Source organism: Euleptes europaea, chromosome 2 (assembly GCF_029931775.1).
Source record: "Euleptes europaea isolate rEulEur1 chromosome 2, rEulEur1.hap1, whole genome shotgun sequence".
Lineage (NCBI taxonomy): Eukaryota > Metazoa > Chordata > Lepidosauria > Squamata > Sphaerodactylidae > Euleptes > Euleptes europaea.
In genome coordinates this window covers 97,560,776-97,574,221 of record NC_079313.1, presented here as the reverse complement: position 1 = coordinate 97,574,221, position 13,446 = coordinate 97,560,776, and the positions used below count along the sequence as shown (strand labels likewise).

The window sequence follows — 13,446 nt, the reverse complement described above, 5'->3', positions numbered from 1 at the left end:
GGATTGGTCAGCAGGCTTGCCTTCTGTTGCCAGTTTAATGGTACAGGGAAGAGCAACTTGCTCTTCTCAGCTTGCTCTTCCAGTAAAATGCACTGAATATGACATCTCCCCCTCCTTAAAACTTTAAGATTATTTAATTAAATTAGCCTGCTTTATAAGAAACTGTAATGGTTACATACCAGGTTATTTTCTTAGTTTCAGCTGCAAGAAACCATGTGGCTAGTAAAACACATTCCCCAGTCAGAAAGATATTACGGCTGTGCCAAGTTTACGGCTGTACCAGTCAACAGTGGCTATAGCTTGATCTTAGCAGGACACACCTCCCTGGCAACTGCTAACAACCTGTGGCTACTTGGTTGTGAATGTTCTCGCTGTAGTGGGTGCCCATACTCAAGAGGGCATAGTCAGGCAAACCAGGCTAAAATGAGCAAACGTATTGCCTTTAAGCAGCAGGTGGAGATAACAGGGGTGGGATCATGGCTCGGTGGTAGAGTGCAAGTGTTCTGGTATGTCCAAGAGTCATTCTTCAATCTTGAGTTAAAGGATCTCAAGTAGCAAGTATTGAAAGACCTTTCCCTGCTTGAAGAACCTGGAGGTCATACTGTGGATATCATACTGACCTAGATGGACCAGAGGAGAGAAGGCAGCTTCCTGTGTTCATATATATGTCTAAATTTTTAAACCAGTATCAGTAAAATCTGATAATACCACAGGTAGACGCACTGAACCTGCCCTAGTAGGCACATGTCTATATAAGAAGGGTGGGAACAGGAAATTTGTGGTAAATGAGGTTTTAGGGAGTAAGCTGCTCATCTTCTCAGTGACTGAATATGTACATTGTTCACTTTTATGATACTGTAATTGATTCATTTTAATCTGTACTTCATTGTTTTTGACTGTTGATGATATGCTGTTTTGAAAAAATTTCTGGCAGAAAGGCAACATACAGCATAAATAAAATAAAAGTCTCTCCTGTAAAATGGCATAAGGGAGAATCTTACATTGAATAAACTAAGACTGAAGAGACCCAGACTCAAATCCCCAATCAGTCATGAAGATCCCTAGGTGACTCTGTCGCAGTCACTCTCAGCTCAGTCCTCCTCACAGGTGTGTTGTGAAGATGAAGTAGAGAAGGAAAGCCATAGATACTAGCTGAGCTCTTGGGAGAATGGTGGGATGCAAATATGATAGACTCCTCCCATCCCTCCAGCATCCAAAGGCATCAAGAGAGTGCTATGGCTCATCTTCCAACTTACCATTGCTTTGAGGGACTCTCCTGTCAGAAATGGGGAGAGGGGAACTCATGAAGCTTCAGACCACACAATATACCCAATATGCTCCAGGTCATGCTTTCATGACCAGACTCACACTCAGATGTAAGCTAGAGTAAGGGAAGAACTACATGATATCTGTAACAGGTTTGGGTCCAGTAGCACCTTAGAGACCAACAGGATTTTCAAGGTAAAAGTTTTTGAGAGTCAAAGCTCCCTTCATCCTACTTATGTCTTACAAAGAGAGCTTTGACCCTCATAAGTTATACCCAGAAGAAGAGGGGCTGTAGCTCAGTGGTAGAGCATGTGCTTGGCATGCAGAAGGTCTCTGAATCAATCCCCGGCATCTCCAGTTAAAGGGACTAGGCAAGTAGGTGATGTGAAAGACCTCTGCCTGAGACCCTGGAAAGCTGCTGTCAGTCTGAGTAGACAATACAGACTTTGATAGACCAAGGGTCCATTCAGTATAGGGCAGCTACATGTGTTCATGTGTTCATCTTGTTGGTCTCTAAGATGCTACTGGACTCGAATCTAACTGTTCTACTACAGACCCACATGGCTACCCTCTGAAACTATGATAAATGTAAGTTTGGGATTCTTTCTTTCCTGAAGTTTTCTTTTTAACCCAGTGCAATTTAAGGGGAGAGACCAGTGCAGGGGAACCAGAGAGAATTATATGGAAATCAGCCCCCACCTACGTGTCATTGCCACCCTTCTCTGTGTATTTTCTGAGTCCTTTGCTGTCTCCTTCCAAGCCTGAGCTGTGTTTTGCCGCTTAGCAAGCGTTATTGCAGCCCCCTGTCATCTGCCGTGCCAATGCCATCCTGGTGCATTCGTATGTTTTTAGAAATCATTGTTGTCAAGTCATGAACGCTGTTGTCAGCTGTTGTAGAAAATCTGATTACAGAGCAAGTCTTAAGGAACATCCTTGATAGCAACTGTGTTCTGAAGAGGATGTTCTGAAGGTCATAGACAACTCAGAGATACATAAAGGGATCAGTCGTCCAAGTGTAAAATTTCTGAGGGTAGCCACATTATAGACTCTTACCAACTGCTGTTGTAACTTCCCTAAGAGAATCCAGGGAAGTTTAATTTGATGCGGATTTTCTGTTAGAGAGCTGCACAGAACTATACTTCCCAGTGTTCTTTGGGGAGAGGATTTTTTTTTTGGGGGGGGGGTGAAAAAAACAGTTTCTGTGGAAACATTCCACTGGATCCCACCCAGTAGGTGGACATTACAGAAAGATGGGGAGAATTCAGTGTTACTCCTCAAGTCAGTTTAGTGAGCTGAAATTTCAGGAGTGGGCAGCTCTCAGCAGAAGAATATGGCAGGTCCTCTCTCTTGTGCACACTGTTCCAGAGAGATCCAACATTTTCAAGCCATGGTAGTCCATTTTCTGAGGAATACTGTTGGGATTCTGATGATAGCCCTGCTCACTTTGGTCAAAGGCAACTGCCAGTTTTAAGTGTGAAGTAGCATAGGAGTTCAGTTGAACATTGTATTTTCAGGTGATCGTAATAACCTTGTTTGATGTTTCATTGCAAGAACACATCTCTCAGTGGTCAGCAGTGAACAGGGGCCATTGACTGGAGTGTCAAGTCAAGTTTTATTCATGTTGTGGTCACAGACCTTAACAACCCAGCTACTCCCCAAAAATTCAACCCGCAGCATATGACTGGAGTGTAGATTGTGCATATTCCCACTCTGTGCATTGGCAAAGACCCTTTTGCAGTCTTCTTTTTGATGGTGACTCATAATATCAACCATACTTCTCTTTTCATGGTCCCAATCCATTCTTCTCTGTTTTGTAACCAGTTTTTCCTCTTCTACTCTGCTTCTGTATATCATTTGTCTGAAACAGGGTGTGTTTCCTGATCTCCCACCTTTCATCTGAAATGATTAACAGAGATAAATGCAAGATTCATGGAGGGTTAGCTCAGCAGCTACAGTAGAAAATCAGGGCTACTAATAGTTTGTTAATGGAAATAGTTCTTCCTCATAAAATGTTCATAAGTTGGAGTGGTCTTTCTCTTCTTGAATTTATCCAGCCATTATCTGCCATATTCACCCTGGTGTGACACTACTCTTGAAAGGTATATGGATGGCCTGTAATAGAAATAGGCTGCCAAGAGTTTGCCTGCTCTTGTGGTACAGCCAGTGGGTGTAGTGGTTAGAGTGGTGGACTGGGATCTAAAGGGGGTGAGGCTGGGTTCAAATTCCTGCTGTGCCATGGAAGCTCACTGGGTGATCTTGGGCAAGTTATACACTCTTAGCTTCTCCTACCTCACAGGGACGTTGGGAGGATAAATTGGAGGAGAGAAGAACAATGCTGTAAGCTGTGTTGGGTCTTCATTGGAGAGAAAAGTGGGGTATTTTTTAAAAAAAATCAGTGGGGATTCTGAAAGTGGAGAAAGTATCCTTGGCTCCAGGCCTGGAAGCATCCCTCCCTCACATACTTTGCACACACCACCCCTGCACAGACAGGGAATAGTGCTGGAATGAGATGTGACAAATTCGGGCTCACATCTTGGCTCATTCATAAACTTCATTGAATGGCCCTGTGCAAGCTCTTGCCAGCGTGGTGCAGTGGTTAAGAGCGGTGGACTCTGATCTGGAGAACCGGATTTGATTCCCCACTCCTCCACATGAGTGGCGGAGGCTAATCTGGTGAACCGGGTTGGTTTCCCCACTCCTACCCATGAGGCCAGCTAGGTGACCTTGGGCTAGTCACACTCTCTCAGCCCCACCTACCTCACAGGGTGTCTGTAGTGGGGAGGGTAAGGGAAGGTGATTGTAAGCCAGTTTGGTTCTTCCTTAAATGGTACAGAAAGTCGGCATATAAAAACCAACTCTTCTTCTTCTTCCTGACTTAATGTACCTTTCAGGATACCTTTTGAGCCAAAAACAAGGATTGAGCCTAATCCTTGACATAGCGCAGAAAAAAATTCTAAATAAAAGAAATAAAATATGGCACAGGTAGATAAAATATTTTCCTAGATACTATTTTGCTGGGAAAAGAGAAGAAAAGGCTAGAAAGGAAGATTGTGCTTGACAATTCAGTTGATATCTATGTGCTCAGGAGTGTAAAATACTACGTAACCGGTCCCCTGCCATTATCCCCTCCCATAAATGATAAATGTCTGTCCCAGTAGGAAGAGGCTCAGTGGAGGAAAGAGCCTTAGAGCTGCTTCATATGTAGCCTTACACTGTGTGCATCATTCCAGGTATTTGTGCTGCGTACTGCACATGAGAATACATGTGCTTTTTTTCCTACAGAGAATTTACCTTTCTGCAGAGCAAACAGTCACATGCCAAGTGATCTTTGGCTAACACTGAGTTCTCCTTTACCCTATTACTTAACTGCTGCTTGCCCTTTCTATTCTGTCTCTTTCTCTCTCTGTGTCTCTCGATCTCTCTCCCTCCCTCTAATGTCATCATTCCATGTTTCATTGCAGGGCCATTGTCATCCGTAATGGGGAAATCATTCCAATGTCCAGGGAGTTTACTCCAGAGACAGAGAGGCAAAGGCTGCAGTTTTTAGTAAGAAAGAACTTTCTTCCTATATGATTTATTTTAATACACTACATCCGCTGCCTAACACTGCCACGCTGCCCACGAATATACTTTTGAGCAGGTTTGTCAGACATCAGGCCCGCGGGCCGGATCCGGCTCCTTGAAAGCTTTTATCCGGCCAGCGAGCCAGTTGAGGCAGACGCCTCCTCCACTCTCGATCTGGGCTGGTGAGGCATGGCTCGGCCCCCACCAAGTGACATTTATGTCATATCCGGCCCTCGTAACAAATCAGTTTGACACCCCTGGGTGAATAGTTTTTTCCCACCTAGATTTGTAAATAATATATGTGAAAATGTATCAGTTACCCATACCCTGTAAGCTAGAGTAAGGGCAGAACTACATGATCTTTGTAACAGGTTTGGGTCCAGTCACACCTTAGAGACCCAACAAGATTTTCAGGGTATACGTTTTCGAGAGTCAGAACTCCCTTCATCCTGCTTGTGTCTTACAAAGAGAGCTCTGACTCTCAAAAGCTTATACCCTGAAGATCTCATTGGTCTCTATGATGCTACTGGACTCAAATCCAGCTGTTCCACTGGAGGCCAGCATGGCTACCCTCTGAAACTATGATAAATGTAAGTTTGTGATTCTTTTTCTCCTGAAGTTTTCTTTTTAACCCAGTGCAATTTAAGGGGAGAGACCAGCTCAGGGGAAACAGAGACTATTTACTGTTTCCTCTCGGACCATTTTACTGCCCAAAATTGGCTCCCAGAAAGTGCTTTCCTCATATACAATGCAGAAAATTTGTGGGAATGAATATTCTTGCCCCCAACTTGAATAACAGTAATGTTGGGTGGTGATGTTTGCAGGTAAAACCGCAAGGGCAAGAATTCAGTAACCTCTGTCATGCTGCTCCCGTCTCGTATTTTAAATCACAACCCCCCCTTTCATGGTATTCTATTGTATTTAAAGAAGTCAGGAAAAAATAATTACAGAAAACACATAATGTGCTATCCCACTCTAAGGTTCATCTCTAGGTTCTCTTGTTGAAGGTACAATACTGAGAGAATCTCTACACCTTAGGCACAAAGGCGGTATATTAAAACCCTGCCAAACATGGAGAAAGAAGTTTTGAACGATTTGGAGCAAGGAAGCAGCAGGAGAGGAAAAGTGCTCAAATCTTTTCCTGACCTGCCATTTTTCTCCTGCAACTCTGCACTACAGCGTGGCTAGAAAAAAATGCCTGGTGGTGTTGAATACTGTGGGGGTCACTGCACACTGTGCGGGCATGACACGGAGCAGGGTGGGTGGCGGCGGTGGCAGAGGAGCAGCATGGGGACAGGGGATTTGTGAACACATAAACACATGAAGCTGCCTTATACTGAATCAGACCCTTGGTCCATCAAAGTCAGCATTATCTACTCAGACTGGCAGCGGCTCTCCAGGGTCTCAGGCAGGGGTCTTTCACATCACCTACTTGCCTAGTCCCTTGAACTGGAGATGCTGGGGATTGAACCTGGGACCTTCTGCATGCCAAGCAGATGCTCTACCACTGAGCCACAGCCCCTCTCCATTCCTACTCTGCTTGCTGCTGTGGCAGGGGATCCTTTTTGCCTCCACCCCAGTGTGGAAGCCCCCTGAAATACAGTGAAGCTCAAAGGGAAAATCCTGAGCAAGAGCCAGTGGAGGCACTGCTGGCTGGCTGTGTTTCCTGGCTCAGAGCAGACCTCCTTGGCAAGACCCCAGATGGAATCCTATCTGCTGCTCTATGTCCAAGCAGCCTCTGTGCCTTGGAAAGGAGGAAATTTCATTGAGTAACAGATCCTCTTCAGCTGGCTAAGATAAGGAAAGTGCCACTCAAAAACCAGTCCAGCACTTCCCCCCTGGGTCTGAGCACTTTGCTTTGAGCCAAAGCCCTTTTATGGCTCCAGCTCTTTGCCGTAAGAAGCGCTGGAGTAACAATCCTATCGTTGTGCCAGTGTGATCTGTGAGGCTGCTCTTAACCATTTTCCTAATGGTATGTGTGTCGTTTTCTGTAGCTGTATTTCTGTCCCATAAAATTAAGATTCATTCAATCTCTCTGCCCTTCTGCCTAATGTTTGTCCTTCCTCCCCAGTCCTTCAGTGCTTAGTTCCTGCTGTTACTAGCATGCATATTTAGGATTACTGAATATGGGTTACTTTCCTGCTTTGCACTCAGTAAACATACTGTTGAACCCACAATCTAGGTGGTTAAAGAGAGTTAGAATTCAGAGCTTGCCTCCCTTTCAGGGCATGCTTTGGAGTACCCCCGTTCTCAGATGTCCTCTGTCTTTCATTTTCTTTTTTGTGAGTTGGCCCTGGCCCCTTCTTGTAAGGCCTTCTGGGTGGGCTGAATGGGCATGTGTCCATCTGGGCTTGCATTTCTGGCTTTTTAGCTGAGGGTTTGCTCAGTGAGTAATTGCCTCTTTTAGGGATGTTGACAGGTTGTAGGAATCAGAGGGCCATCCCTGACAATTAAACCTTGATGAGGGTGGTTTAATTGTCAGGGATGGCCCTCTGATTCCTTTGTCAGGAAGAGAAACAGTTGTAAGATGACGAGAAGGAAACATAGATATCTGGGAGAAAGCTTCTGGCCCTCATTTCATTGTGTGTGGTAGTTAAATCAGCCCTTCTGTGGGTTGAATCCCAACATGTAAGTTAAGGTGTGCTTCTTGTAAAATTAATGTGAGAAACTGTGGTAAGTGACCAGTTTGCTTCCACAGTACACATTAAAACTGTCTCTTCAGAGTATATTCCGGGATATCAATTTACTCTGCGAGCGATTGTGTGTAGAGGCCATCTAAAAATCCTAGCATTTGGCCAAGCAGGCAGTTTGGTTCATCCCCTTGCCTGTGGTGTCCGCATGGGTTTACCTGGTTTAGAATCCCTCTCTGCAGTGCCAGGATCCTCTGGGGTTTGGGGGGCTTTGTCCTCTATTGTTCTCAGTAGAGTCCAAGCAACTATTGTGGGTCAACCAGTTCTTTTCTCTTACAGGGCTTTTTGAGTCCTGAGTTGCTGGGGAATGAATTTACTCATCTTGAGTTCCCTCGAAGAATCCAGCATAAGGAACTGGGAAAGAAGATGCTATACAGGGACCAAAACATGAATGGCTGGTAACTCCCCCCTCTTTTCATCAAAGCTAAACTCTATTAAGAAGAAGAAATTAAATGTACCATTGACAACATTATGACCCATGTGATGGGAAATTCCTTCTTTCTCCCTGCTTCCTTTGTGTCATGTTACTATAACTGGAGAGAAATTACAGGACGGTTTTGTTTAGTTTTGAGGAAGTTGAATATGGCATTTTATTGCCCGTGGTGTGGGTATTCATCCAGCTATTGGCCTGTACAAACCAGATTGTATAGTGCCTCAGGAATGTGAACAAAAATGACTGTGGGACAAAAGAGATGAGTCTATATGCATCAACAAACAGCGCTATTCGATTGTCTTTTAACTATGCCATAAAGGGCACCTTTTAATATCTCCATTCCTTTGTACCCTTTGTGTATTTTGTTTTTATGCCAATAAAGGAATGATGATGATGATGATGATGATGATGATGATGAGTCTGTATGCAAGGGGCAAAAGTGAAATGTTTCCGACAAGAGTTGGCTGTGGCTTGCTGTTTGGTAGGGCGGAAAATTTCCCATAGCTCTCTGTAGTTCTCTATTTCTGAGATGATGGTAACTTATTCCTGAATTGCATCATATATGTAATGTGTGCATTTCCTTTTCTAACTAGGGCATATAAAAGGATAGAAGAAAATGACCTGAAGTTTCCACTTGTATATGGAGAGGGTAAAAAGGTGTGTTGAGGACATGAGGAAGTGTTTGAAGAAGAGAGAGCACTTCCTGTGAACAACTAGATGAGAGGCAGGTGGTTAGGGTTCTGTTCTGGCATTTTAAATTGTATGGAAAAGAAACCGGGGGGGGGGGCGGTTGGATAAGGACCACAGTACTGAGTAGGAAGGGTTAATCCTTTCCCCTGTGCTATTTCCTGGACAGAAATCCTTTTTCATAACCTGCTGGGGGAAATGTATATGCACTGAATAGTACAGAACATACAAGGCTTGTGGAGTTTCTAAAACCATGCTGTATGAGGAAAAACACATTAAATGAAGCTTGTAATTACTAGCCTAGAAAGAGAAATGTCTCTGAAGCCTTGAAGTGTCCGCTTTCTACCCTTCTACCTGCTTTAGGTTAGAGTAAAAGGCCCTTATTCCACTTACGTAAATTCCTGTACTTGTGGTCATGTTGCTTTTCACGTAGAAATCTAGAGGGGTGGAAGGAGTTGTGTCTCAGTGGTGGTGCACCTTCGTTGCATGCAGAAAGCCTTGTTGAGTTCAAGACCTGTTATCTCTTTGTTAAAAGAATCACAGGGAACAGATGTTGGGGGAAAACATTTCTCAGACTGAGACACTGGAGAACTGCTGCTAGTAGCCCATCGTGAGCTAGAAGGGCCATCCATCTGATTTGATAAACGCAGCTCCACATGGTCATATATCTTGTGACATTTTTCCCCTCTTAGGCGCGAATGATGGCGACCATTGGGGTGACTCGAGGCCTGGGAGACCATGATCTCAAAGTGTACAGCTCTAACATCTACATCAAACCTTTCTTGTCCTGCATCCCAGAGGTAAGCACATCAGAAGCAAGATCTAGATCTCTAGGAACACAGTAAGGCTCTGTGTAAAAAGAGCTGTTGTTGAGCAAATGAGGGACTCTGGACTCTTGCTATTTCTTCTCCCTGAAGTGGAGTTAGACTAAGGAGACCTGGATCCCAGTTCTCTTTCAGCCATGGAAGTCACTCAGCCTAAGAGAACTCACAGAATTGTTGTGAGGATAAAGGGGGAGGCCCATATACCACCCCCAGCTTTTTGGAGGAAAGGCTAAATGAAATAATATACTGTCACAGACTTATTAGCTTTAAATTCTAGTGTTTGAACTGGAATACTTTTTTTCCTCCTTACAGGGAATTTTTAAAAGGAAAATATGTTAAAATATTTGGGGTTCTCACACTAGGGCTCTGAGATGTCTTGGTAATTGTGATGTCAAAACTTGAAATGTTGGCGTTTAGAAAGTAAAATTGATCCAAATTTGAAAGAAAACATGGCATTCAAACTCAGGTTTAGAAATTCCACTTTTAAGATTTTTAAAAAATTATATAAACATTTGTTCTGGTTTTCCTCTTCATATTCTTCCGCGGTACTAGGATCAGCCCTGCATGTATGCTCATGCCAAGCACTTGGGTCCAGTAGAAGATCCTTTCCCACATAAAACCCGAGATGCAGCATGGACACTCCTTACTCTATCCTGATTTTTTTTTTAGTATTACTGAGACAAAGATACCTTGAATGACATGCCTTGTGGTGGTCTCATGTCTGATTAGATGACCCCATTGATTTCCAGAGGGGCCAAAACATGCAGAGGATCCCCCCTTTGTGGGCAGTTCCTCTTTTGGCCCTGCTGTGTAAGGCAAATGAGGAAGAGCAACACATGCAAGGTCTTGCACCAATGCAGTGTTGTACAGTGTTGCACCTGTGCAGCAACTGAAGACGAACAGAACTGGAGAAACTGCACTTATGCCACACTGCAAGGCCTCTTCTTAAATCAGATGAGGGTGAATGGTGAGCATGGCAGCCCCTTTTCAACCTGGTACAACACTGCACCTATAAAACTTGAGTATGACCTCGCTGAGCATCATGTGTCAAGATCCACCCAAGCAGTGCAGAGGAAACTCATTAATTTTGTCCAGTACAAGAAGAAGGAGAGTTCGTTTTTATATGCCAACTTTCTCTACCACTTAAGGGAGACTCAGACCTGCTCACAATCACCTTCCCTTCCCCTCCCCACAACAGGCAGCCTGTGAGGTAGGTGGGGCTGAGAGAGTTCTGAAACAACTGTGACTAGCCCAAGGTCACCCTGCAGGCTTCATGTGGAGGAGTGGGGAATCGAATCCGATTCTTCATATCAGAGTCCACCGCTCCAAACCACCACTCTTAACCACTACACCATGCTGGCTGCGGCATCAGCAGCCCTTTGCAGGCACCCATAAAACCAGACTGGAAGTGACTGAGAGTGCAGCTGTGTGCAAGGCAGAAGGTGCATGGGATATCACAGTTTCCTGTGGGCGAAGAATTTCTTGCTGCAGTTAGTAATGTTTGCAGTAAGGCTGCATTTCTTGGTTTCCCCAGGTCCGCATCTATGACCTCACTCAGTACGAGCACTGCCCAGATGATGTGCTTGTCCTGGGCACTGATGGCCTCTGGGATGTCACTAGTAATCAAGAAGCGGCCAATGTGGTGTTGGATGTCCTCATGCGCTATGAGCCCAATGACCCTTGCAGGTGAGCAGAGCAACATTTCTAAAGGGAGATGTTTCAGAGAGAGGCTGACAGCCAAATTACATGTTATGTGGGAGATGCATGATCAGGTCTGCAGACACCGGCTTCAGATATGAAAAAGCAGCTACAAGCAGTCTCTGTTTGTGTTGGGGGGGAATGGTGCTGGGGTCGAGGGGAGTTAATCCTTTCTACCCCTGCCATTTGACCAATAGAAGCTCCCCAGAGGTGCTTTGTCTAATTAGAAAAATAGATATCCATATTGCACCAGTCTTTTTTCCCCTGCCAGGACTAACAACATCTTAGGAAGGTCAGTTTCTATCAGGGAGACAGTACAAAGTGAAAAGATTGGTCTAGTGCTGTGCTCCCAATCCAGACTACATTCTCTTTCCCTTCCTGCTTTTTAAATGTTTAAAGAAAAAAAATCAGGGGACCTGATCACAGGCTGACCATGTAAAATATGGCTTGACGTTGAGATAGTGCCTGAAGTCATCCAGGAAGCTTCAGTGGGATTTTAATTCCGTTCTTCCTGGCCCAGCTCCATCCATCGTGCTACACTTGGGTGGTCATGTCTTCCAAATATAAGATTTCCCAGTCTGGCTGCATCCTTCTACTTCTAAATGCTACCCTACTATACCAAAACGTTAAATCCAACCTCTTTCCTTCTCACTGTTTGCCACACCCATCAGTATATGATGACGTGAATGGGGTAATTATGGCAAATCCTCTGCATATACTTTAAAAGGGCATGTTGAAACAATAGGGTGCAGTATTATACCTGTTGCATTACAGGAATGGAGGTTGGTGCTGACTAGGTGGCTCTTGTTTTGCAGATACACTATGGTAGCCCAGGAGTTGGTGGTAAGGTCCAGAGGGTTTCTGAAGGATCGTGGCTGGAGGCTGGCCAATGACAAACTAGGCTCTGGTGATGATATCTCAGTCTTCGTTATTCCTCTCGGTGGCCCAGGAAACTATACCTGAAGAGGTCCCAGGGCACCTGATCCACGCTGCTAGACTGTAAGAGACCACTTACTACAAACTGGAAGTTGCAGGTCTCCTTCAGTGGAAACATTCATGCTTCCCGAGTCTTCAGAAGAGGATTAAAACTATAGGACTCCAACTTGGGAACACCAATCGTAGGTTTGGGCCACACAGCTGTTCACAGCAAGGAGGTCAAGGCACAGCAGTTCCTCTCAGGAATATCCCTATTGGACCGTGAGACCCCTAGGAAATCCCATGTTCCAAGGGCTACTTTCATTCAGGGGTCTTGCCAGCATCATCTTAGGGAAGGGAAGGGGGTGCAGGGTGGAGCTGTCATTTTTTTTGGTACAGTTGCATGGAAAGTTTCTCCAAATTGGATATTAGCACTGGAGCCCCCCTGATTTGCTGCAGCATTTAGTTCTATCTTTATAGAGGAGCTTTACAAACGTCCTTTGCAGAGTTCCAAGGACCCCTTGACTTACAATGACAACGGTTCTGAGTTTCCTGCCCTGTCCCTGCTGCTAATTACTGAAGCAAAATTGAGTAAATGCTGTTCTTTGGTTGGTTCCTCAGCCTTGCTTCCAGAAGATCTTGCACAGCTGTCGGTCCAAAGTAGTCACAGCTTGTGCATTCATCTTAGATAGGGATTTCTCCCTGTAAGGACAAAAATGGCTGTACTGTAGACAGAAGATCTTGCACAGCTGTCGGTCCAAAGTAGTCACAGCTTGTGCATTCATCTTAGATAGGGATTTCTCCCTGTAAGGACAAATAATGTACTGTACTGTAAATTTGCTTATTCTCACAAATGAGCTCTCAAAGGGCAGAAGAATGGTACAACAGATTCCTGCAATAGAAAACTGCATTTGAGAATGTCTTCCCTTTTGCTGCATAAGGGTAACGTATGAGAACAAGCAAACACTGTCATAGATTTGCCACCCTATAATGACAATATTCAGTTGGTTTAAAAGCAGAATATTCATTGCAAGATACTACTGCAAGGTAAGGGTATGACAGCTATACATAGGGATGGCAGATGTTCTGCATTTTTAGTTTGTTCATCTATTTCCTTCTATGAAAAATCACACGTACCAAGGTAGGATTGCCAGCCGCTGGGAGAAACTGGGACAGGCTCTCTGGCATTGCAACAGTGTGCGATGTCACTTTCAGCACAAAACTGGAAGTGATATCATCATGTTGTGATAGACCTTGCATTCATGGCCCATTACCAATGCTGATTTCTCCACACCCATCTCTCCTCTGGACATCACAGACTGTTCTGCATATCACACCTAATCCAATCAAGCCGGCTATTCACATTTAC

General features: G+C 44.5%; 1 protein-coding gene across 2 annotated transcripts in view; it reads left to right on the top strand.

Annotated features, from left to right (window-relative positions):
* PPM1J (protein phosphatase, Mg2+/Mn2+ dependent 1J) overlaps positions 1–12,158 on the top strand; it is a 30,099-nt gene extending 17,941 nt beyond the window's left edge. For both annotated transcript variants that reach the window (XM_056844645.1, XM_056844643.1), the window contains exons 5-10: positions 4,728–4,812; positions 7,800–7,918; positions 8,547–8,610; positions 9,333–9,440; positions 10,999–11,150; positions 11,978–12,158. In XM_056844645.1, coding sequence (XP_056700623.1) covers positions 4,728–4,812; positions 7,800–7,918; positions 8,547–8,610; positions 9,333–9,440; positions 10,999–11,150; positions 11,978–12,125 — 676 coding nt within the window. In that variant the 3' untranslated portion in view covers positions 12,126–12,158. The remainder of the gene's footprint in view (positions 1–4,727; positions 4,813–7,799; positions 7,919–8,546; positions 8,611–9,332; positions 9,441–10,998; positions 11,151–11,977) is intronic.
* Positions 12,159–13,446: the final 1,288 nt, after the last annotated feature.